The sequence below is a fragment of the Styela clava genome, chromosome 4 (assembly GCF_964204865.1).
Source record: "Styela clava chromosome 4, kaStyClav1.hap1.2, whole genome shotgun sequence".
Classification (NCBI taxonomy): Eukaryota; Metazoa; Chordata; class Ascidiacea; order Stolidobranchia; family Styelidae; genus Styela; species Styela clava.
This window is the reverse complement of record NC_135253.1, coordinates 15641375-15668055: the sequence shown is the minus strand read 5'-3', so window position 1 is coordinate 15668055 and position 26681 is coordinate 15641375. Positions and strand designations below refer to the sequence as shown.

Genomic DNA, 26681 nt, shown 5'->3' with positions numbered 1-26681 from the left:
GTAGTATATTATGTAGATGTAGACTATTGCAAAATAATTGAAATCAAATTCGCAGATAGAAACCATACAGTGGAGTGAATGTGAAGTACCCGTTTGATATCACCACTCAGGTTCTTTCTTGGACACTGAAGTTGCAATAGATGTCGATCACAAATAACTGGGCATTTGTGCAAAAAGAATTGTTTTTGAATAATTGTTTTAAATCAAGTTTTGTTGCCTGATTTTTTTTAATGGCTGTATTATTTGATTTTTTTGTAATAAATAATTAGAATAAACTAGAACAAGAAAAATCGATGAAAGAACCTGACAATTGTTTCTTATTCGCAATGAACCCTTCGAAAGGCCACAAATATTGACGACTTTTCCATGCACGCCTTCTCAAGCTGTAGCGCAATGTGTCTGCAAACGAGGTTGGCGGAGGAAGACGCAACCGATATGCCACGTGAGCCACCATGTAGCGGCGAGGATTCCAGCAATCCTCTTGCACATCGTCACATAACTCATGGAATTCGAACCAGGATCGGATATACCATAAGAAAAAGTAGGATAAAGCCTAGGATCTTCAAACTTGGGCCTTGACAATCAATTTTGAACTATTATTAATTTTATATATTTTTTAAATTGTAAAAAATGCTTTATAGATCTCATATTTTTATTTATATTAAAAGTCTTTATTTTATAAAAAAAATGTCGATATACTAATTAATCTAAGCAACATAGAATGTGTGGATTATTATATATAATTTTTACTATGTCAGATCTCACTAAAAACGACTATTATGATGTCGGATTTTCTGATGGCATTTTGTACGTATGTATCTTGCCTGTAGCTTAAGTTTTATTATTCATGCAATTAATGACAGTACTTGTGATGCCATAATACATAAACTCAAAATCCCCATTATGTTGTTTTACCAGATTTGCTGTGACACCATTATTACAGAGCGGTCTTACAATTAGTAAAGCCTGGGGTGTCTCATCGTCTAATCCAGCCATGATTCGAACCTACGTATGTTGCCGCCGATATAAGTATATACTTCATTATTGTATCAGTGCATTGTTTTGCCGAATTTAGGTGATGGGCGCACCGCTGATCCAACTGCTTTTGGATAGGCCCACTTGTTTTGCCGAATTTAGGCGATGGGCGCACCCCTGATCCAACTGCTTTTGGATAGGCCCACTTATTTTGCCGAATTTAGCCAATGGGCGCACCCCTGATCCAACTGCTTTTGGATAGGCCCACTTGTTTTGCCGAATTTAGGCGATGGGCGCACCCCTGATCCAACTGACTTTGGATAGGTCCACTTGTTTTGCCGAATTTAGGCGAAGGGCGCACCCCTGATCCAACTGCTTTTGGATAAGCCCACTTGTTTTGCCGAATTTAGGCGATGGGCGCACCCCTGGTCCAACTGATTTTGGATAGGCCCACTTGTTTTGCCAAATTTAGGCGATGGGCGCATGTATAATTGTTAATGTAATGTTTGATTGTAAATATATATTTTGTCAAAATTTTTCGAAACAAATTAATACCAAATACTAAATGTAAAGCATTTAACAAAATTTTTGTCTTGGCACTTTGTTGTGAATTTGGATAATAAATCATCTAACGTCATTTAAATACAAATATTGAGCATAAAACAGTATACTAGACTTGGTGATAATTTGTATATATATATATATATACATATCGCTTATTATACAGTACTGCCAACAAATTTGTTATAATTCAAACTCAAAAGCTATGGCTTGATCATCAAAACTAGTAATATTTTAAAGAAGGTTACAATGAGAACCCATATAGATGGTTTGATATTTCTTGTTTCATTGATTTTTACTCAACACAACATTCGATTGCATAACCTGTACAAAGTAAGGTAGCGGTAAAATTCAGTCAAGTCATGAGCAAATTTGCTTCAGATGATATCTTCACACCAAGTAATTTTAAGAATACGACATAAAACAGAATCGCGACTTGATAATGATCATTCATAATGATCATAAAACGCTACTTAAGAAGTTAATCTATGTTCGAAATTCTATCTGGAGCGTTTGTTATTTAGTATGTGGGATTTCGAAGTATTATAGCTAATGTAATAGCATAGACTTATTTATTACAATATTTAACGCATGAAACAACTATTTATATAAAAGAAATGAGCTACAATGAGCACATTTTATCTTTTCTAGATATATACGCACTGTATCATTGACAGTGTCTTCACAAGTTAACTGTAAGCAGTACTATAATAGTCTTTTAAAACTGTCTGGTAGACTTATTCACAATAGCTTATGATAATATATGAAAGATGGTTCACTTTGAAATTTTGCTGGCCAGCGAATGAGATTCTCGAGCTCAAATGAATTTTGTGTGCAGCTATGAATAGATTTTAATAAAATTAATCCACGTCACACAGTTCAAATAAATTGTCCGGACGACTAAATTCCAATTTATTGGACACGAAGTGGACATAACGATCGTTTCAATATTATGTTGTTGTTCTTGTTCTTGTTGTTCGACACGTTTTTAAAAAGTCGCTTTTCTCTTCGAATACTGGACCGAAGTTTCCGCATTTGGCTTTTTTGACAACCTTTCCAGTAAACCTTGGAAAAATTTAAACGTATATGAGCTAGTGATTGTAAGAGTTATTGAGAACCAATTGGACACTAAATAACTTTTTAGACATCAGAGTACTTACTTTGAATCATTGAAGATACTTTGGAATGTTTTTTGACAATTACCATCCAGTAGACCTTTGGCGTGTATCAGAGCAATATGAGCTGCTGTTCCTGAACCACATGGGCTTCTATCCAACTTAAAAAAATCACCAATTTCAATGTAACTACTAAATAAAAGAGACCAGACAATAGTTGTTGATAGTAATATATATATATATATATATATATATATATTCAAGGTGTAATTTCACCTACCTCACGATCCGCAAACACTATCATTTGTCGAATCAAATCCTTTGATTTTAATTCTGTTCTATCATATATTATAGTGCCATATAAGAATCCAAGATCTTCATTTTCCGGGTGTTCAACCTTAACCTATGATGTTTGTGCATTATTAGCAGTTTTACAAAACTAAGATGTGAAATAATGTACGAAGATGGCGGAAACTTTTTTGTATTGATAATTATACTGTTACCCTGTTCCGTAAAACTTGTCCTTCCTAAATACCGATTTACAGGCTTTTTTGTGAATATGAGTTTAATTTGAGGTAATACCTTCATATCTAAGTTTGGTAATTTTTAAATGCTTCAAAACAGTTACGGGTATGTCTTACAATCTTTTTAGTGGCATTCATTACAGCTTGCCCAATTTCCACGGCCTTCAATGCATCACCAGCCTTGACTGTCAAACCGAGTACGTCAGTAGAAACAAAGGCATAGAATACTCCTCCATAAGATATGTATACAGTGATCATACCAATGTTTGGTACATTCACATTGACATCTGAAAATGACAATGTTGTTGTTTAAATAGGTATGCACAAAAACTGCTTTATATTGAGATTTCCATTTATATATATTACATATTCTAACATCTAGGTATGTGTACAATGTAATGTGTTGTATAGCATTGTGTTCGTCCTTGGTATGTACAGACGAGCGTTTGAGAGACTTGAGCTGAGACTCTATGGTCTACCCAACATTGTATACAGTAACATATTGAATAACAAAAAAAAATCACACCAGCATTTTCTTCTTACCCATTTTCAAAACAAATGATGGCACACTTTGAAACCTCAGTCTCCCAGATAAACCATTACCATACGAAACATAGGTTGGAATAAGCCCGCATGGACATTGAATATTGACCAAGGTTTCTGGCTCTTTTGCTTCAACTATATTGTAATCAACGCAGTATCTGAAAACATTGGTTATTATCTCAGCAAACAGAGAAAAGATGAAAAACCCATCTCATAAGCCAATTCCAAAAATACTAATTTATTTTGTCACACACGCAAGCTGAACTACTATTTCTACCAAAATTATCAGGTGTGAAAATGAACAAAAATATGCATGAAACAAGCATATGTGTGTATTTTAAAAATATACAAAACTGTTAATCATAACATTCTACCTTCCCAAGGCGATGATGGCATGTTCACACATTGTACCATATCCTTCATTGTGTATAAATATAAATGCTGCATCTGCATTTGGTAAATCTGGTTCAACTCTCAATGTTCCAAACATATCATGATGTCCACGAGGCTCATGCATCAAAAACCTTAAATAAATTCCAGAAGTATGACAGTTTTTGCATTAAGTTTAACTACAACTTCAAACTCCACCAGGGCCAAATATACCAACTACAATCTGGCAGTACTAAATGTTTATTCAGTATAAAACAAGATGAGACCTCCTGAAGTATGCGCACCAAGATGACACATAACCCGAATTCAGATTGTGTACCACGTTAGGGTTCAGCTTATGCGACATCTTGGTGCGCATACTTCAGGAGTACCACAAGATGATATTCTATACAAGGGAAGGGAGATATGATTATTTGACTATGGGATTCTAGTCTCATTGTGATGTTTTTTATGTTTCTCTGGTAGTTTAACATTGAGGGCAAAAGTTATATGGCAAACTTTGCAATTTCAGAAATACATACTTCCTTATATCATCGCAATTTTCTCGTATGTAAGCGATCTTTTCCAAGATTGTTTCCCCCGAGATATTTGGAAATCCAGTTTCAATGATTCTCAACTGCTCGCCGCATGTGTGCATCTCGCAGGTAGTAATATGCATGGTCTGATTCTAATCAGTATCACTTGTTAAATTTCTACTATTTCAGCACACAGAACCAACCTAAAACGACTTGAAAATCAGAAAGTTTTGATTTCAAACTTTGCAGATTGCGGCAGCCCTGGGTGCAAACACTTGAGAAATCTCCTCAAATTTTTTCATCTTAACTAGTTTCTAACCTTTGAACCTGAGTTCTGTAATTTTGATTTCTTGTGGTATTTCTGTGTTTTTATTTTATGCATTTATTTTAAGATAGCTTCTATACTGGGCATCATAAAACCACTATTGTTTTTACCGAATTGAATAAGAACTGCCAATAAATCAAATCGAAAAATATAAATGGTCATGATTTACTTGGATGTCATTTTCATTTTGAAAATTAAATTCTATCTGAGGCAGCCTTACCGACCGGATCCGACCGATGGGCCATGCATTGAATACATTTGCTGTCATTGTATTCAAGTGTATTCGAATCTATTGAAGCTCTGTCATTTTTTCGTTTTTGACATTTTAACATATTTGCCTATTTAGGATCGATACACAAAACTTGAATAATGCTAAGCATTACATAGCATGTATATATATAATAAATTCAGTCAAGTCATGAGCAAATTTCCTAAGATGATATCTACACACCAAGTAGAGTAAGACATGAGTAACACATCAAACAGAATTGCGATTTGATATCGATCATTTCAAAACGCTACTTAAGACATCTATGTTCGAAATTCTATCAGGAGAGTTTGTTATTTAGTATGGCTATGTGGGATTTCGAAATATTATAGCTACTGTAATAACATATACTTATTTATTACAATATTCAATGCATGAAACAACTATTCATATAAAAGAAATGAGCTATAATTTTTGCTAGCCAATAAATGAGAATTGCAAGCTCGAGTGGATTATGAATGCAGCCCTGAATAGTTTTTGTTAAAATTAATCCCCGTCACACAGTAAAAATAACTTGTGTGAACGACTAAATTCGTAGTTATCTTCAAATCAGAGGGTCTGGTCTACTTTAGTACTAATGCTGTTGCTGCAGGCATGCAGCTTTCTCTTTTGTTTGAATTGTAATAGACTGATATAATATTGTGTTCCAATTCAATGCAGTTAATACTCGAAAGTTTTAATAATTTAAAGAAACCCAATATGCAGGAAATAACGATCATAGCCCTATACACAGGACGAGTTCATGAAATTAATAAAAACATAACGATATGTATTGTCTTCCAATTAAAGTGACAATCATACTTTCGAAACTGCGGTAACTGAATTGCTGAATTGAATTCAGTGCTTCTTTGCCAGATTATTATATTAATACAGAAAAAGAACCGTTCAAATAGAAATCACAACTACATTTTCATCGAGACAATATACAACTAAGCTCAATACCAGTACATATCCTAACTTTATAATTCTACATATTAATTCAAAACAGCAAATTAGGCATTAAAATAATCTTAATCAAGCCAAGCCTAGAATATGTACAGGAACAACACTAACGCCCTAAACTCGTGCCCTAAGCAGTCAACAGGAAATGGCATATATTCGTGAACCTCCTATCAAAACAATTCTAACTATGACGTCATATAATTACGGCTATCAATACTTAAATACACTGCTGCAAACCGCTGCATTAACAAATGTCCTATTCTAACATCGGGGATCGGCTAAACAAGGATTGCCAGAACTATCCGTATTTTCGCTTTTCCAACGCACTTTATTTCTAGCACCTTTTTAATAAAATGCGTAAGTTTTCACTAAATTGTTTTGTTGCATCTCCTGACATCTCAGTATGAAAGTGATTTTTGTTTTCTATATGTCGCGAAAGAACATTTCAAGGTATGATTAAGAACTCAACTTTCGAATTGTGAACTGACCCCTCCCCCAAATCTAGGGGTGCAGAAAGTCGCCCCAAACAACAAATTCCGTATCTGCAGCTATAACAGAAAAATATATATAATACAGGTAAAACATTGTTGCTGCGTATCGTGTCTCATAGCCTGGGTCGGATTTAGGCGTTGTCAAGCCCGTTCTGCTTGAATGAATCAGTATAGTGATATATCGATATTTTCCTCTTATTTAAAAAAATAAAAACATTATTACAGTATCAACTGATTAATTAGTTTAACCTAGCATATTTTGTTCCCAAGGTTTGATGGGTAGGGTAATTCGACAAATTCGTTTATTCAACCGTATTTATATATAATATAATATTTGGAACAAGAAATCTCAATCTAATTGAAAAATTATCATTTTTCAGAAAATTTTAAACTTGATTTATTCTGAAACAAGCCTTTATAATTCAAAAACGACTAAACATGAATAGTTAATTGAATTTCGAGGCAACTAGGCTTTAGCATACCATGGCCAATGGTAAATCCAGCCAAGCTCATAACCGACGAAAAGAAACTCATCGAACAGATTTTTTATGTTTTTGATCACCAAATTAAGAAAACTTAAGCTTATGGAATAAATATGAGATATTCTATAATAAACTGCGGTCGGATAGTACGGATATAAGATAGGCCATCATATACATAGCAAAATATAATACGCGGTTAATATCATGAGATTTACTCAAATTATCAAGCTTCAATTTTACTTTGTTTTCACATTTCCTGAAAAATTAATGTTCCGGTACAGAGGAGTTTAGCTTCCTGTGAGTGGAATAGTATCATAAAATCGGATACGCACATTTCAGGAAACATTTCATACCAAACGCACAAACGAAGCATATCTGAAACTTTATCAGTGGGATATGCTTGATCAATATGACATAAAAAAAAAGCGCATGATGTGTTATTTCCTGAACGTTTGTCGAGTTTCTTTGCGGAAAACAAACAACCTTCGAAGAGGCAAATGTACGCCTCGTTTATCGTTTATACCAGTTAGTCAAGGTTTGTCCTTATTTTCCTTGCACCCGATTCAGCGTCAGTCAAAAATACATCGTGTTTTTTTGTTGTTTGCTTTTCAAACTTATTGAAACGAGATTTTGTAGTGTTATCATAGTCTTGTTTATCGTTGGCTAGAATAGATTTTTTTAGAATTTATTGCTGTAAGAAGCGGCGAATAGAATTTGCTTTCTAATCAGTTCCATTGAAAATTGTTTCTCTAAGCAGAAGGTGAATTAGAAACTCAAGGACGATATCAACATCGATTAGTAGCGTAAATGTGCAGTTCTCCCTATCGGCCAAGTCAAAGCTAAGGTAAGAACGATAGATGAAATCGTTTGCAGCACACTTAAATTACAACTTTTGGTTCGAACTTTTCAGAAAAATTCAAATAAGTATACGAATCAAATATTTCGTAATATTCCATCCGGAAATAATCTGAACTTCAAGAATTTTCTTCTGCAAATCTCCACTATAATAAAAAAAAATTATAAGTGAAAGAACTCGTTAAGAAGATGCAGATTGTCAGATGTTAAAGAGAGTACTTTGTTCATTGTTAATTCCATTTTCCATTATTTCAATCCTCTGCACATCGCATGTTCTTTTAGATACAGAGTTTCAAATTTGCACGGCTCATCATCGAGCCTAGCCTAGAGATTTTGAAATCATCAAACGAAAGTTGCTCAAAACGAGCCATGTTAAACGGCTAAAATTAAAAATATTCCTAAATTTTCAACTACAAGATAATTTTGCATCTGAGAAGAAATGCTATCCTCAAAGAACTGTATGTTTCTTGACTTCGTAAACTGCGTTGTTTCGCGAAATCATTTTTAAACGTTTTGTTTTACCCAATCCCCACCCTCACACAAATTTTTGCGATTATTGTAATATCATAAGCTCTGATGTAACGCCAATGCATTGCTGATGTAACGGTGGTTTTCGACGTTGATGGCCTTTTGAAAATAGAATATATTTTCTATTGTTCTCAGATAGAAGAGATGGAATACAAAGTTTATCCAATTCGTTGGGTGTTTCTAGCAGTTTTATCAATTTGCATGGCGATCATTCTCTGTGAAATTTATTCGTACAGTTTTGTAAATGACGTCGTCGCGAATTACTTCAATGTCACCCCATTTCAAATAGACATTTTGACGCTGTTGAACTTCTTGGTGGCTGGAGTATGTACGGTGTTGATACCAATTTTTAAAAATAAAATTGGATTACGATTTCAAGCAACAATAATGGCGCTGTCGGCTGGTATCGGAATCGGCATAGGAACTTTTGCATTTAATAACAGGCAAGTTATGTAATTCTTGTATAGTTGTATTTTTTTTCATGTACCAAATAACCTGCCGCACGGTTGATGTTTTTCACAATAATTAAATGTACAAGGTACGTATGACACACTTTAACTGCATATTATGCCTCCTATTCTTTTGCAGAAAACTGTATCCGATGATTCTATCTGCAGTACTATTTACTGGATTATCCAACGGAATCAATTTTATATTACCGGTTACGCTTGCTGCTAGCTGGTTTCCTGCACAAGAAACGGCGACCGCCATCGGCGTAACATGGTCAGCTGTGAGTTTGGGAGAGGCGACAGCAGCATTAGTCTACCCTATGTGTCTTCCTTACAGGAACGCTACACAAATAGAGAACAATTCCCATGATATTAGGCTTATTTTCATGAGCACAAAAGGAACTTCTGCTCTCATTCTTACGATATCAGCATTGTTTTTCGTTTTTATGTTGAAAAATCAACCACCAACACCGCCGGGAGCAGCACAGGCTAACATACTTACTTCGTTGAAAGCGGATAAAAACGAGAGGGCTTCTCTTGAAGTAGACACATCTTTCTTGGAATTAGTTTTGAATTTGTTGGTAAATCGTCAATTTCTACTTCTTGCTAGTGCTAACTCACTTGGATTGTCAGCCTTGATATTAGCAAAAGTGCTTGCTCCTTCGTTGATCTCAATGACATTTCCCGAAGTAACATACCGTGAAATTGGGTGGATTAGAATAGCTGGTACTCTTGCATCGATAATTGCTGGTCTTGCTGTTGGATACTATTTAGACAGATTGAAGAAATTCAAAAAATTCGCTATGGCAAGTAAGTCATCTAGGTGTTAGTATATGCTATTCATTTATCACTTGAATTGCTCTATTCACAGTTAATATTGCACAATTTATACGATCCAGACATCTCCTAAAACATATCATATATATGCTATTCTAGCATACCGCATGTGCAAACTTTGCATTACCCTGTAACCATACAAAAATACATACTTTCTGAAACATTATATATACTTATGTACAGGTGTGTATTTTTCGCAAACTGTCCTGTAGACTTGGAATTTTATTGCGAATACTGTAATACATGTAGAAAACGTTAATTCAGTTTTTTGTGACAAGCCCAAAAATTATTATTTTTCAGTCGTTGTCGGAATGTTGCTGGTAACTGGAGGAATATATTTTGGGCATTTATGTAAATATTTCCCAGTGTTAATCGTTCTCTATCCCGCGCTTGCGGCCTTGCGCATATGCTCCAACGTCATTTTTACGGAATTTCTCACTGAAGTCATCTACCCGTTCGACAATACGACACTTATGTCAATATATTATTTTCCTTCCGAGGTGGCAGCGTTCGTTTTTGGTGCTGTGATTAGGAAAATTATGGACATGCATGGGGCAACCATGGCTATCATAGTTCCATTGATTGCATGTTTTATGCAGTGCTTCCTTGTTGTCCTTGTTAAGCCAGACTATAGACGACTCTCTGCAGAGATGGTTCATGAAACAGACACTCCGAGTCAACGAAGGAGCATCATTGATGAAAGCAAACCATTGTTGTTAAAATCTGGGTAAAAAGGTTACAAAAAATAGTTTAGAACGAATCCAACTAAATTTAGTTATAACAGCAATTTGTGGCTCATTCATCGTATTCAATTCTTCCAACTGTTTTCAGAATTAGATATTTGACTTACTATACAATGACTATCATCTGTGTTCTTTAACGACAAATATATAAATTTTGATTTTTTTCTGCAAAGATATTAGGTCAGACCTGAACCGTGTCTAAAAAGCTTGTATATATATGTACCTTGTTGATTACACATGCATATACCTTGTTAATGATTGCTTTCTCAAAAAATACAAAAATACATTATGCATGTTACCTTTTAACATTTTAACAACAAAAAACAGATTCGATAAGAATTAGACCGCATGCTCTGGAGAAGTCCAGACGACGGCGAAATAGACGCCAGATCATTTGCACGCTGACTAATGGTACCTGCAATTGAATGTCAGAAATCCTGACCAGGATGTTTTTATGTCACTATTATTTACAGTAGTAATTACTACTATGATAGAAGTAGCGGCCAATTTTTAACCCGATTAAGGCCTGCAGGAGTACGATGGTTCCTACGAGTAATTTCTGTCAAACAGCATCAATTGTTGTAATGACAATTACCAACAAATGCTGGTACTCGCAATTAAACATCAGGTCGGGTTGCTGTCACGCTAATGTTACAATAGTTATCAGAACCTGTTCTGTTTATATCCAGGCAAAAATCCGAGCAGACGTGGCCACTGGTTGTGGTGGTTTTTCTGTGACAACACGTTGGGCACTTGAGCTTTTGATATTGGTAGCTTCTGCAACAATATATTTATATTTCTATCAAGCTGAACTAACAACATAACGATCGATAGGTCCACTTCGTTTCCAATAAAAATGTTAACCATAGCAGCAAATTCCCTCAGCCAAACGGCGGACATTCGCAACGGCGGCGGTAACTTTTGACAGAAGAAAAAATATCACAATGAATTGAAATAAAACAGCAAAATTTGGGATTTAATATCGGGTCCCGTAATACCCAGAGTTGATTTGAAAATAAAATAGCCTTTTGTCACTTCTTTCTTAAGCACTGAAAATTCTAAACTTGGTTGTGGAGAAACGCGAATATCCCCTTCAACAAAAGGTCGTTTCAATATCAAGACTAACAACGACGACGACTTTGCAATACGATGCTTATGAACTTTTCATACCCAATAGAGTCGTTTACAAAAGTAAAAGTAACATCAAATGGGGCCCTACAACTGGTCCGAGCCAAATATCGATGTAAGTGTTTCAATTCAAATTTGCGCTTTTCTCGAAATATCGCGGCATAGCACCAGACGTCTCCCCCCAATTTCACGATAACAAACATTTGGTGTAGCAAGTTTTTTCAAGCCGATTTACAAAAGCTTTTTACTGGAAGCGAGAATTCAACATGAGCACGGTTTTGCTGGCACAGATATGACACCTGGTCTGGCAGAAATATTTACAAAACTTTGAAAAGGGAGCAATTGTTCAAACGATGGGATATTGATGGTTGTGTGTTATTAATATATTTGCCTTATAGAATGTTACAATTTGAAATTGACCATGACGTTTTGTGAACATTTTAACACCACAGTATGTCTTGCATTTGGAGGTTAAGAATAAATTGTTAGTGTAAGTAATGTCTCGCCCTACATTGTTTGATGCAAGTGAGAAGTTTTTTTCTGTACAGAAATATTGATAATTAATTTCTAAAGCAAGGTTTCTCCAACTAGGCTGCCCCTGGTGGTCCGCGATGACTGCGCGGGGGATCCTCATCAATAGGAAAATAATCTGATCAATCTTTAATAATTGATTTCAATCAAATCAAAAATCGATTTCATCTTTGTGTTTGAGCGTCATGGATGAATATCCATTGCTGTCAGAAAAGGCAATTAAGATTTTATTGCCTTTGGCAACGACCCACACGTGTGAGGCAGCATTTTCAGCTTTTATCAATACTATGATAAAATAAAGGGTAAACTTGACGTAGCGTCTGGTCAATGTGTTTGCTTATCACGTTTGATCTGAAAATTGATAAGTGAAAAACAACCTCATCCATTACATTCATGTCTTTCGTATTGTAATTCAAACATTATCTTTTCTCGTTGGTTAGTCACAAAAATTGATGCGTCCTGAGATGGAGGTCCGTCAAAACTGAGATTCACAAATAGATGTCCGCGACCCAAAAAGTTTGGAAAATCCTGTTTTAAAGGATTAAAAGCGGTATAGTAATTATGTTTAGTTTCTGTAGTCCGGCATTGAATGTTAATGTGAGTTGGATTTGGGTAAAATATCTCCTTCAGCAAAACAAGCTTTTGTTTTTACTTTGTGGCACTGTGTGGACACTGTGTGGACAAATGTTAGTTGACAAGGATATAATTTAAGAAAATAGTTAGTCCTAACATTTTTTGGAATCTACTCTCTAGAAATTAAATACTTTGTAGAAAGAGATAGTTCTACGGAATAGTGATCAAACATGGCATAGCTAGGGTACAACCAATTTTCAATAATCTTAAATTTTATAGAAAAACCTAAAACTAGTTTATTCTTATACAATGCAGATAGATGGGTACTGGTTTTCTTGACTCATCATCATCATACCAGACCACTAGAAGAATTTTTTTTGCTTCTTAGCCTCTTTAGTCGCTGATGTTGAGCATTTTTTTAACAATTCATCCGATTAAAATACATTCTTAAATTACTGTTCAATAACACCATTGTCACAGACATATTAGATCAAGGAGCAAAACGTCATTAAAACCAGTACGTGTATCATCTATCTGTATTGTAGAATAATAATAAACTTATAAAGCTTTATGATCAATAAAAAAAAACAATTCTTTTGTCGAAATATACATATATATATATATATATATTAAATCAATTCCAAAACACGATAAGACTATTTTTATGAAATGTATCCTTGTCAACTGAAATTTGTCCACACAGAATTACTATTCGTTGCGCTGATAGTAAAATGCTTATCAGTTACACATGGGCGTACAATTGAAGACGCATTAAGAGTTCTGTTCTTAACTAGTAAGCACTTGAAATTTATCCAGATAACATACATTTGGTGTAGCAAGTTTTCCCAAGTAGATTAACATAGGCTCTTTACTGGAAGCGAGAGTTCAACATGAGCACGGTTTTGCTGCCACAGATATGACGCCTCGTCTGGCAGAAATATTTATCAAACATTTCAAATAGGAACAATGAGTTGAACAATGGGATATTGATGGTTGTGTGTGATCAATATATTTGCCTTATATATTGTTACGATTTGAAATTGACCACAACGTTTTGTAGACATTTTAACACTATAGTATGGTTGCACTTGGACGATAAGAAGGAATTGTTAGTGTAAGTAGTGTCTCACCATACTTGGTTTGATGTAAGTGAGAAGATTTTTTCTGTACAGAAATGTTGGTAATTAATTTCTAAAGCACGGTTTCCCAAACTAGGTTGCCCCTGGTGGTCTGTAATGACTGCGCGGGGTATCCTCATCAATATGAAAATAATCTGATCGATCTTTATTGTTTGATTTCAATCAAATCAAAAAGCCATTTCATCTTTTTGTTTGAGCGCTATGGATGAATATACATTTCTGTCAGAAAAGGCAATTACAATTTAATTGCCTTTGGCAACGACCCACACGTGTGAGGCAGCATTTTCAGCTTTTATCAATACGATGATAAAAGAAGGTCTAAACTTGACGTAGCGTCCGGTCAATGTGTTTGCTGATCACGTTTGGTCTGAAAATTGATAAGTGAAAAACAACCTCATTCATCACATTAACGTCTTTCGTGTTGTAATTAAAACATTATCTTTCTTCGTTGGATAGTCACAAAAATTGATGCGTCCTGAGATGGAGGTCCGTCAAAACTGAAATTCACAAATAGATGTCCGCGACCCAAAAAGTTTGGAAAATCCTGTTCTAAATGATTAAAAGCGGTATGGTAATTATGTTTAGTTTCTGTAGTCCGGCATTGAATGTTTATGTCATATACCCGAATTCATAAAAGTTGGATTTGGATAAAAATATCCTTCATCAAAACAAGCTTTTGTTTTTACTTTGTGGAACTGAAGTTTATATTGTTCATATTGTTTAAAATGTTACTAATAAAGTCATTTTATAAAATCGAAAACAAGTAATATTTTTAGAAATGGAACATGGAGTATGGAGATGTTTTTCTTGTTACGGAATTTGATGAACGTGAATATCAAATTGAACAATCTTGTTGCTTTTATAACTATATATTTTCCATATATATATGGTATTTTTGTATGGGGTATGTTTTAGAAGAGATTCACATATCACATGAAAAGAAAGATATTTATTTTATTTCAGATACATATATCATAGAATATATTTTCCGGTTCAAAAAAAAAATATACTAAATACATAGAAAATGTCTTCTGGTAATAGTATTACTGAACATCATTTTGAAAATGTATTTCAATCGGAAGAATTGTTGAAAAAATGCTCAACATCAGCGATCGAAGAGGCCAAGAAGCAAAATTTTTTCTTCCAGTGGTATGACGATGATGAGTCAAGAAAACCAGTACGTAAATATCTGCATTGTAGAAGAATAAACTAGTTTTAGGTTTTTTCTATAAAATTTAAAATTATTGAAAATTGGTTGTACCCTCGCTATGTCATGTTTGAAAATAAAAAACTATCTTTTCCGTCAAAATATTCAATTTCTAGAAAGTAAATTCCAAAAAATAAGACCGACTATTTTCATGAACTATATACTTGTCAACTGAAATTCGTCCACACAGAATGACATTCAAGCAAAATTCGTTGCGCTGATAGTAAAATGCTTATCAGTTACACACGGACGTATACGATTGAAGTCGTTTTCACTTTTTAGACTTTTGTTCTTTTCTAATAAGCACTTGCAATTTATCCAGATACCAAGCGTTAAAAATATTGGATCTAAGCGAATGAAATTTACTAATGGTTGGTTTTGCAGTATGACAAGATGGCTCCATTTTGTTTGTTTCCTTCGAGAATTCCCGTTGATGTTATGCGCAGAGTAAACCAGGTTTGCCCAGAATTTCACAAACTTCATCATAATGTCAGTTTTGATTTCGATTTTGTAAAGAAAGGATTGGACAGGTAAATCCTACTCTGTTTGCGTATGTAGCAATCATAATTATAGAACAACTTATTCAGCAAACTTATATCTAGTCTGTGATCACATAAATAGGAACTAAGTACAGGCAAATATATTAGTCTTTAGACAGTTTTGTAAGTCTCATACCGTTTCTTGCTTGATTAGTCTGTGATCTTTAGGGAAGCGAAAAAAAAAGATTTCCGCCAACAAGACTTCCGTCTCAAGTTCTTCCTAATACGCTCCCTGTATACGTTTATATATATGAATATAGAGTTATATATTTACTTTTAGTGTTACTAAAGCTGACTGGTTTATTGAAAAACTGTTTGGCATTTACGAAAGAGCGTCTAAAGCAGTCAATCGTGAGGTAAGTTAACTAGTTAATTCTGGTTCGAGATGTAAGTGTCGAATGTCGATTGCAGGTGTGTGTAGAATTCTTGTCAACAAATTTTTAAACAGATAAACCAAGACCACCTCGTGTGGCTCATGACTAAATGGGTAGGAAGTAATGCATTGCAATGGGAAATCAAAAATATGTCTAGTTATAACGCCCTTCATGCTGTGAAAAATCAGCCATACATGTGAATGTGATGTTGTTGACAATTTCATGAATTCATATTAATTTATCGTGTTTTAAACGACTCATCGTGATAAATTTATCATTAAAATCACATGGTAATTGATTTGATACGTTCCAGGACCGGTATGAGCTATCCATAACAAGAGCTGATTACATGGTGACTAAAACTGCTGAAGGAATTCAACTTCCTAAACTTTTGGAATGGAGTGTTTCAGGATGGGGATTTGGTGTAGCAAGTTTTCTTGAGCAAATTTACAAACGCTCTTTACAGGAAGCGAAAATTCGATTTGAGCAAGGTTTTGGTGGCACAGATATGACGCTTCGTCTGGCAAAAATGTTTATCAAAACTTTGAAATTGCACAACAATTCAAACGCTGGGATATTAATCGTTGTTTGCGAGCAATATTTTGGTCTCATTGAATGTTACGATTTAAAAGACAAAATATTTAAAATTGACCATGACATTTTTGTAGACATTTTAACACTGCAGGAAGTGAGCAAGAATGTTACACTTGGAGGTCAGAAGGAATTGTTAGTGTAAGTAATGTATCAACATACATGGTTTTATGTCGAGAGAAATGGTTTTTCTGTACCGAAATATTGATATTATATAAAGGTTTAAATTCGATATAGTAATCATGTTTAGCTTCTTGGGTCTAGCTTTGCATGTATATTTCATATAACCTAATGCATAAGAATTGTATTTTAATAATTCAGAAAAACGTTGTTTCTAGTTTAATGGCATTTAAAGAAATGTGGTCTAAAATGTTTACAATAAAGTCATTTTATATAAGCTAACAAGGTAATATTTTCAGCAATGGAAGAGAGTATGGAGTTGTTTTTCTTCTCACCGGTTTTGAAGAACATGAATATCAAACTGAACAGGTATGTTGCTCTTATAATTGTACATTTACCGTCGATGGTATTTTTGTTATTTATCGTTATATAAATTATTTAGAATTATGCAACGCACAGTTTCTCGAACGGCTTCGGAACATCATGTTGAATTATTTCTATGATTTCAAACGACAAATTGTTAGGTGGATATTTAATATTACCCCTAGTGCGTCTAACAAAGCAAGTTTAAAGAATGTTTGCAAGGGTTCATTTCACTGTTTTTTTTTTCAAATTTGAATCATCTGTTTCTTTAAACTTAGGATTGGTTCGCCCGTGAACTGATGGAATATAGCACTGCTATTTTGTGTCCAAATATTTTTCATTCGATTGTCGAACTGAATAAGATTATGGAAGTTATGTCCAGACCCAAACATATGGAAAAGTACGTTGATGATGCGGAGGCACGTCTTATCAGGAATGCCCTGGTCAAATAGCGAACTCTAGAACAGGTAAATAAATGTTCATAAAATATGACGAGGTGCAGATATCGGAGTAATATTTAGGTGCTACTCTTTGTATTTGTACTAATTTCAACAACAAAGTTATATTTTATGAAAAACGAAGCAACTTAGTGCATGCTGCATCGCAACGTTTCATCGTTCATGTAATCTCGCATATGATTGCTTTTAATTTTCAGGGCAATGCGGGTGACATGAATGCAAAATTAGGAATCACGAATCCCCACGAATACGTGTTGAAAGATCAGAGAGAGGGTGGAGGTGGAGTGTGTTTGTTTGAAATTGAATTTAAAAATAAATTTTAAAAATTGTAAATAAAAAACAACAAATTTCTTTTCACACAATTTATTGATGTTAATAATAAAATTCTGTGAAGCAGTGCTATTTCTATATATATGAAAAAAACTTAATTAAAAGATAAACATATGCTTGTGTATTTTCATAAAAAATTTAGGTGATAAAATAGGGTATTACGAAAAAAAATGCATTCAAAAATTCATTCAATTAATCTTATTTTCAGTGAAATACTTTCGCGAAGACGTTAAGGAAATTTTGGAAAATTTGCAAGGCACACATGAAAGGTATCCTCAGCCAATCTGATTCTATTCTTGAGTATTTTTACAAATGTCTCTTTTATGACCCTGCTATAAAAATGCCATCATAATGAGTCCTTAACTCGCCCGGTATCGGAAACACATCGATCATAAATAAAATCATTTATACAATGACATTTAATAGATAAATGTCTGAAGATATTATTGTGTGTGTATCCGAACCACATACGTAATATCTTAAAATAATTGATGCTTTACATTATATTTGAGGGGCCAATATATTCTCGTGGATTATATCAAACCAGTTGTTGGGAAAAACGTTATGATTTTTTCGGATGAAAATCCAGATCTTACTGTTGTGAATACCGTCACAGAAATTGCAACATTCGGAGCATTCCTTACGTGAGTAACATCATATATCGTTTTTGGGATTTGAATTCTTAATTTGTATTAAACTACTGAGCTTAGTGAAATTAAAATATGACAGAATATTTAGGTTTGAATGATCTCATGATATTTGATATGAATAAATCTGTAGAGAAATCTGTAAAATTGCTTGAGCTACGTGGAAGAGCGATTATATGTCGCATACTTCGAAATTTATACATTTCCCAATCATGTATTGAAATCCCTTTCTTTTTTTTATTTCATTGTAGATCATAGATTAGTTATGGGGTTCACTATTTTGTATTTGATTTTGCTTTTGCAGTAAAGGAAGAAATATCTTAGCAAACGAATGCTTTGGAAACATTTCCAGAACGAAGAACTATGGAGTTGACGCAATCAGTACATCTAAAGGCAATTTTGCCTTAGATCTCATATTGACGACATGAAATCCGCGTATCAGTTTATCTTGGAAGTCAATGACTACCGATTGACGTTGGCAGCTGCATAATACATTATATTGCTATTATTTATTATCATTAGAATATATAGGATACAATATTTCAGTGGTTCCCAATCTTTCTACCCCCACGGTAGATTTGTCCTTACAGACCGACTAATGAATGAAACATGACATAATCACCTGTGTTTGAGTAACTGTAGTTGAGTAACAATATTTTGGCACATACTACAACAAAATATAATAGAACAACAAACGATCAATTAAACGCAAATATACACTTTTGTTTTAACGCAAAAAATCTTTCACGCATTACCGCAACACACGAAGTGAATAATTCATTCTTTTCTTTCTAGGCTTTGTAGGAGCTGTCATCGCTTTTTTAAATTTGTGTCGTTCCGCGTTATTTACCCATTAACTTGTAAAGTATTCTTATTATACATTTACATGACATTTTCCACGTATTTTGGTGTGAGAAGAACCATCATGCGATACAGTTTATTGCGACCAAACACAAATCTGGGTTGAACATTTAATCTTAAATAATTTGACAGTATTTTCCGATGTAAATTTTAAGCAATATTCATTGGAAGTATAAATTTTGAAGCGAGTAACATTCTGTTTATTTTATTATCGAAATACATATATAATGCTCTGTGACATTGTTTACTTAAATGTGGGACAATGTAAACTAATTAACAAAGTGATTTCGTTACAGATTGAACTTGAAAATTGTGATTTCTCGTCGGCCAACACAACGCCGAGCAATCAATATGTTGCTTGTCGAACATCAATTTTAACGGCGGACGGCAAATCGTAAACCTATGTTACTCCATCTGTTTTGCATTCAATCGGTTACACTGACAGAAAGATAAAACAAACAACAAAATTTTTCAATTTAGTCGAACGGTCAGGAACCACTGCCATAGATGAATAATACTTGCTTTTCCCATTATATTAATCAAGAATCAACATTTTTACCTAAGTCATTATATCAGAAAGTAAACTCGATAAAGTTGTTAGAATTTAAATTAGAATTTTTAAAAATCATTTTTCATTATTAGTAACTATCAGGAGAATCTTATTTTCAATTTTGTTATATATATATATCCTACTAAGGCTAGTTTCAGTGTCGATTTATGCATTTGTAAATATTTACCATGTGTAACTAATAAATGTATAATCAAGTCAGAATGATGTTTTTCCCTTTCTATATTAATTCTTGTATTTGCAAATCAACTAAACAAAGAAGCAATGCTCAAATACATATAGGCAGGAAAGTCAAATCACTACGCCAAAGATACTAACTCAGAATGAAATCACCTTGTTTTCAACGCCGTTCTCAGTAATGTCCTTGTTCCACAGAGACAAATATTATGTTTGTTTCATATTTATGAAAGTCTTGTTGTAGGAAAAAGGTATAATGCTGTGTGGCATTTATCTTAACCATGCAACATCAAATTTACTTAGTGAGACATTTATTATGTACCTAACCATTTTTTGTTCTTGCTAAAGAAATTGAAATAAGTACAATCTGCCATATTTCAGTCAAGAAATACTGACTTCCACAACAAGTTAGGAAGCGTCTGAAATGATTCGATGTGACGGTAATATGAGACGAAATTGCTTACTGCCTTCCTTTTTCGTTGTCAAATTCCTGTTTCCTCAATATGCATGTAAATTTTATAAATTTTGACAAATGATGTTAACGGACACGCTTTCCCGCAAGTACATCGGTACAGGTAGCACTGATTTTACCAAGCGAAGCGGCGGTCTCGTTTGACCGAAAATGATAAAGTTTAAAGTGAAATATCGGGCCCATAGCTGATTTGAAAAAAAAAAGTAGAACCCGTTTGGCGACTCCTCCCATATATGAGTAATGAAAATTGATTAGTGCATTAGTTGTAGTGAAACGCGTAACCTCCTCCTCATACAAACTGTAACGATAGTCAGATCAAATCATTTCTTCATACTAAACAACGACAAAACGTGTAATGAAGAATGTCAATCAAGAATTCAGATTTTTGTGTGTAAATCTAGTGGCTTGTACGGCAAATTTGACGGGGAAATTTTCAAGAAGTCGAACGTAAATGATGCCAACACAATTCTAGGTTTTGTTAATGAACAAGTACACATATTCGGATTCCAAGCACTCAGATTACTCAGCTTATTGTTATTCATGTTTTGATATACCGTTATTTTTGGGGTAAAAATTAAAGAATGGGGTCGGTATAATGATTCACCTACGAATGTCGATAATGATTACTAATATTGGAAGCGGGGCAACTGTCATTGTTGCACGCGCACACTGGTAAGGGAAAACAGCCAATCAATGCTGTTTTATGATGTTTTTTATGTTGATGATTTTCACGACTCAACACCGAATGCTAAAGAAGCGATAGATCACGTCAAAAATGTAATTTATATTCCGACTCTGCAGCGCTGTTCCATGTCTATATATGACTGTTTTAAAAGTGTCAAAATTTGGCAAATGATTGACTTCACAAAAATCTTTCCGAATTCATAAAAACTGTTGATGTATACGAAATTCTCGCCTAAAGTAATTTAAAAAGTAGGTATACTTCATCCATGGTGTAATGTGTATTTGAGGTTGTATAATTATTATGCAGTCGCCGACGTCAATCGGTAGGTCTTGAATTCCGAGATAAATCGATCATGTAGTTAATATGAGATCCAAAGCAAAATTGCCTTTAGATGTGCTGATTGCGTCAACTCCATATTGCTTCGTCCTGGAAATGTTCCCAAAGCATTCGTTTATTATGATATTTCTTCCTTTACTGCAAAAGAAAAAAATCAAGTACAAATTAGTGAGCTCCACGACCTATCTATGCTCTATATACTGAAAAAAAGTCCTATTTATGACCATAACACGATCGGAAAATTTATATATTTCGATGTATGCCGCATATTTTCCATAGCTAAAGCTTTTTCACACGTGGACATAACATATCATGGGAACATTAAAAGTTTTTTTTCTAAATATTAAAAACGATATATGATGTAACTTACGTGAGGAAGGCTCCGAATGAAGAAATTTCTGTGACGGTGTTTACAACAGTAAGATCTGGATTTTCATCCGAAAAAATCATAACGTTTTTTCCAATAACTGGTTTGATATGATCCACGAGAATATATTGGCCCCTCAAATAAAACACAATCTTTTTGTTATTTTACTAAGTGCTGCTGATATACATTATAATCTGTTAAATGTTATTGTCAAATACAGAGTTTTCCAAACTTATTAGGCTACGGGGACCCCAATAATAAGCCGTATCAATTTCTGTGCCAAACCAACGAGGAAGGATAATATTTCATTTACAACACAAACGACATTGTGACAAGCAAACTCGTAGTTCCGAGTCCACGGCAAGTCTCGACCTGTATTTTGTCATCATATGGGTAAAGCTGAAAATGCTTCTTCACATATGTAGATCGTTGCAAAAGTCAATAACATTGTAAATGCCTTTTCGGACAACAATGGATATTAGTCCGCAACACTCAACCAATAAGATGCAATGGCCTTTTGATTAATATCAATCATTAGGGATCGATCAGAGCCTTTGCATTTCGTTGCGGACCCCCTGTGCAGTCATCGTGGACCCCCAAAGAGACATTCTGGTAAAATAGTCAAGACAAGAGTAATGTTCAAATCTAGTTATACTAAAAATACCTTTGTTGCGTGCCTTGATATTTCTTCAGCATATTCTTAACTTCTTCACGAAAGTATTTTACTGAAAACAAGATTAAAGAACTAAATTCATGAATGCAATTTGCTTTGTAATAACTTATTATATCACCCACATTGTCAACAGGCACGTGTTGTCCTTTCGTCGTATATGAAAATAACTAGACTTCACAGAATTTTAGGTTCTATAAATAATTGAGCCAATGGAGGATTCACGTTCTTTTTGCAATGCTTCACTTCAATGAGCAGTCAAAGGTTTATTCCATTTTTATTTTATTCACTTGCTTTGTTTTAAACAAAAAGTTTCACCTCCGCCCTCTCTCTGATCTTTTAACACGTATTCGTGGGGATTCGTGATTCCCAGTTTTGCATTCATGTCGCCTACCATGCCCTGAAAATATAACGCAATCAAATAAAAGATATTATGAACGATGCAACGTTTCAACTAGAATTCGGTTGGAAACCGAGGACTTATCGATCGGAGGTTAGGGGATGTCCCAAAACAGTGGTCTTACTCCATAGTGACACCGTGTGTCCCATCACTAATTAATTAATTGCTAATTAACTTGCTAATTATACGACATAATCCATCTAAAATCGATAGGCTTCTGCTCCGAACAATGATGAATGCACATGCAAAATCAACCGGAGCAGAATCAACCTCGCTTTCGTGAGATATTGCGTGTATCTAACCGACAAACAAACAAACAAACAGACAAATACCTATCAACATACTTATCGATCTTAAGATCGATAAGTAATAACTGCGTGGTTGCAATTTGCCTTTTTGAATGAGCAACAGTTCAAACAGAATAAATTGAATATCAATGTATCACATGAAAATTACTCCATCTGCGTTTTGTCACATATTTTGAACATTAAGATATTTACCTGTTCTAGAGTTCGATATTCAACAAGAGTATTCCTGATGAGACCAGCCTCCGAATCGTCAACGTATTTTTCCATATGTTTGGGTCTTGACATAATTTCCATAATTTTATTTAGCTCCACGATCGAATGGCAAATATTTGGACACAAAATAGCAGTGCTATATTCCATCAGCTCACGGGCGATCCAATCCTGAGTTTAAAAAAACAGTTGAAAAAATTCATAAATATGTGAAATAGACGCTTGCAAACATTCTTTCAACTTTATATAGCTTTATTACCAACATGCATTTCTGAGCAAAAATCGTACATAAAAAATACCATCGAACGTAAATGTATAGTTATAAAAGCAACATACCTGTTCAGTTTGATATTCAAATTCTTCAAATCCCGTGAGAAGAAAAACAACTCCATACTCTGTTCCATTTCTAAAAATGTCGCCTCTTTTAGACTATATAAAATCACTTTATTGATAACATTTATAGACTATATTCAAATGAGCATACAGTATTTGCAATGTACCACAAATTATAGACAAAGTCGGTTTTTGTAATTGTGTTTTTTATTAAAATGCGACTTAGGTTGATAGTATTAATTTTTTATATGACATATAAATTCAAAGCCCATAACAGACTTCTGAAACTAAAGATGATCACTATATCGCTATTAATTAATCCTTCATAAATTACCAATATTTTTTTGTACAAAAGAAGCATTTCTCAGCATAATAACATGTATATTGATACATTACTTACACTAACAACTCTTTCTGACCTCCAAGTGTAAGATTCTTGCTCACTTCCTGTAGTGTTAAAATGTCTACAAAAATATCATGGTCAATTTCTAATATTTTTTCTTTCAATTTGTGACATTCCATGAGGCAAAAATATTCTTCGCTGACAACAATCAATATTCCGGTGTTTGACTTGTTGTATATTTTCCAACTTTTGATAAACGTTTCAGCCAATCCAAGCGTCATATTCCTGCCAGTAAAACCTTGTTCAAATTGAATTCTCGCTTCCAGTAAGGAGCGTTTGTAAATTTGCTTGAGAAAACTTTCTACACCAAATCCCCATCCTGAAACACCCCATTCCAAAAGTTTGGGAAGTTGGATTCCTTCAGCAGTTTTAGTCACCATGTAATCTGCTCTCGTTATTGATAGCTCATATCGTTCCTGGAATGTAAATTATTTACCATATGTATTAAATACCAGATTAATCATAATGAGTTGTTCAATTACACGATAAATTTGTAGGAATTGTTAACAACAACACATGCGTATATTTATTTAAATCATCACATCGTAAAAAGTGCTATAACTAAATTCTTTTTTGGGTACAGAAGTTGAAAAAATACCATTGCAACGCATCACTTTTTACACATAAAGGGATGAATCACAAACAAACTTGTCATGATAGATACTTGCTGTCAAGTAGAACTACCCGCACCTGATACGGACATTCGACACTTACCGTACATCTTGGAGGACCAGAATAACCATTTGACTTACCTCACGATTGACTGATTTAGACACTCTTTCGTATATGCCAAACATTTTTTCAACGAACCAGTCCGCTTTTGTAACACTAAAAGTAAATATTTAACTCTATAACAATATATATGTAATTTATGACTAAACATAACTTTATCATATTACCGTGATTTATACAAACGCAAACAGAGTAGAATTTACCTGTCCAATCCTTTCTTTACGAAATCGAAATCAAAGCTGACATTATGATGAAGTTTATGAAATTCTGGGCAAACTTGGTTTACTCTTCGAATAACATTTCTGGGTATTCGCGATGGAAACAAACAAAATGGAGCCATCTTATTGTGCTGTGAAGAGAACCAGCAGCAAACATTATTCATGTATTGACCTGCCTGATGCTGAATATGGGTGTCTCAATAAAATGCTACTGTATAAAAGATGGTGCTTACCAGGAAATTTTATAAAGGTTTAAAAGAATGTTATCTGGTACAATTAGGATGCAGCGAATTTCCAAGTAATTAAATTGTTACCTAATTTTGTTCTAAAACATTAACTTATTTTACTGTGCTAAGCACACGCCAAATACTTACAGGTTTTCTTGACTTGTCATACCACTGAAAGAAAAAGCTCTGCTTCTTGGCTACTTCGATAGATGAGTTTGCGCATTTTTTCAACAATTCTTCCGATTTGAATATTTTTTCAAATTCTTGTTCGATAAAACCGTTATTAGCAGACATTTCCTTAATATTAATGTTATTTCTATTTATTTATTTGCACCATAAAATATATATTTATATACATGAATCCAAAATGTATAATGACTTAAATTAATTTCATTTCACCCACCAAATTTGCGTATTCAATGTTGTATTAAACCTTACTTCCTTCTTTAACAACTCAGTGCTGGAAATTTAATGTTGCACTACTTCCAATTACCGACTTTTTAAAAAACGTACAATTGAATCGCTGCTTGTTTGAGAGATGAATATTCTTCAATCTTTTTGTATCTATAATAAACACATCAATCTGAGCGAGAGTCTTCAGTTTTAACCTGCGAGTATCCTAAATAATCAGTACACTTTAACGAGTTGCGATTTCTCAATTTACATATATTTTTTTGACATCTTTTCCTTCTGCTGTAATTGATCTTCCCGTGTTTATTTCCTGTCGTGATGTCGAAATAGCAAACAGACGACGCTTCGATAAATCATTTCCTGCTATTCACTCGTGTCTTCACACAGATTATCAAGATTTGTACTATTCTAATGTCAATTATTTTGTTGTTAGACTAATGAATATGATTTAACATATATTAAAAATCCATTTGTTAAAATTTCCAATTGTTCCATTTACCCCCCCCCCCCCCCCCAAAAAAAATATTGTATTTCGTCTGTTTAGCCAACGACTCAAGTTCTTTGAACATACATGCTGGGAAATGCATCTGCTTCAGAGAGCATTTTCGGGATAGGCTGTTATCCATATTCAGCTCAAAGGACATAATACTATTTTGCAGTTTGATATGCAAACGACTTCCGCCCTATTAACGGTTATGCTATTTAAATAGCAAGTCTATCCAAATTTACTTCTTTTAATTTTTTTTTAATAAAAGTTGAC

At 34.0% G+C, this 26681-nt stretch overlaps 5 protein-coding genes across 5 annotated transcripts; 3 read left to right on the top strand and 2 right to left on the bottom strand.

Moving 5' to 3' along the window:
* Positions 1–2358: 2358 nt before the first annotated feature.
* On the bottom strand, positions 2359–5195 carry LOC144422235 (trans-L-3-hydroxyproline dehydratase-like). The gene is made up of 7 exons (XM_078112223.1): positions 4630–5195; positions 4093–4242; positions 3719–3876; positions 3293–3462; positions 2932–3054; positions 2697–2812; positions 2359–2601 (listed from the first exon to the last, which is right to left on the bottom strand). Exons 1-7 carry the CDS (start codon positions 4764–4766, stop codon positions 2487–2489), a joined length of 969 nt encoding a protein of 322 aa, XP_077968349.1. The 5' UTR covers positions 4767–5195; the 3' UTR covers positions 2359–2486.
* A 3706-nt stretch (positions 5196–8901) lies between these two features.
* Positions 8902–10531, top strand: LOC144422114 (choline/ethanolamine transporter FLVCR2-like). The gene is made up of 4 exons (XM_078111938.1): positions 8902–8957; positions 9103–9773; positions 10101–10120; positions 10400–10531. The coding sequence occupies exons 1-4, from the start codon at positions 8902–8904 to the stop codon at positions 10529–10531; spliced, it is 879 nt and encodes a 292-aa protein (XP_077968064.1).
* Positions 10532–15514: 4983 nt separating this feature from the next.
* LOC144422113 (glutathione synthetase-like) lies at positions 15515–17560 on the top strand. Its single transcript, XM_078111937.1, has 5 exons — positions 15515–15651; positions 15941–16016; positions 16348–16766; positions 17045–17114; positions 17387–17560. The coding sequence occupies exons 1-5, from the start codon at positions 15515–15517 to the stop codon at positions 17558–17560; spliced, it is 876 nt and encodes a 291-aa protein (XP_077968063.1).
* Positions 17561–17647: 87 nt separating this feature from the next.
* Positions 17648–20174, top strand: LOC144422025 (glutathione synthetase-like). The gene is made up of 5 exons (XM_078111742.1): positions 17648–17845; positions 18105–18165; positions 18409–18540; positions 18848–19017; positions 19701–20174. The coding sequence occupies exons 1-4, from the start codon at positions 17743–17745 to the stop codon at positions 18969–18971; spliced, it is 420 nt and encodes a 139-aa protein (XP_077967868.1). The 5' UTR covers positions 17648–17742; the 3' UTR covers positions 18972–19017; positions 19701–20174.
* Positions 20175–20324: 150 nt separating this feature from the next.
* On the bottom strand, positions 20325–26110 carry LOC144422024 (glutathione synthetase-like). Its single transcript, XM_078111740.1, has 11 exons — positions 25914–26110; positions 25658–25807; positions 25269–25414; positions 25086–25161; positions 24331–24749; positions 23934–24003; positions 23580–23768; positions 22998–23079; positions 22674–22734; positions 22013–22144; positions 20325–21780 (listed from the first exon to the last, which is right to left on the bottom strand). The coding sequence occupies exons 2-11, from the start codon at positions 25802–25804 to the stop codon at positions 21657–21659; spliced, it is 1446 nt and encodes a 481-aa protein (XP_077967866.1). The 5' UTR covers positions 25805–25807; positions 25914–26110; the 3' UTR covers positions 20325–21656.
* Between the last annotated feature and the right edge of the window lie 571 nt (positions 26111–26681).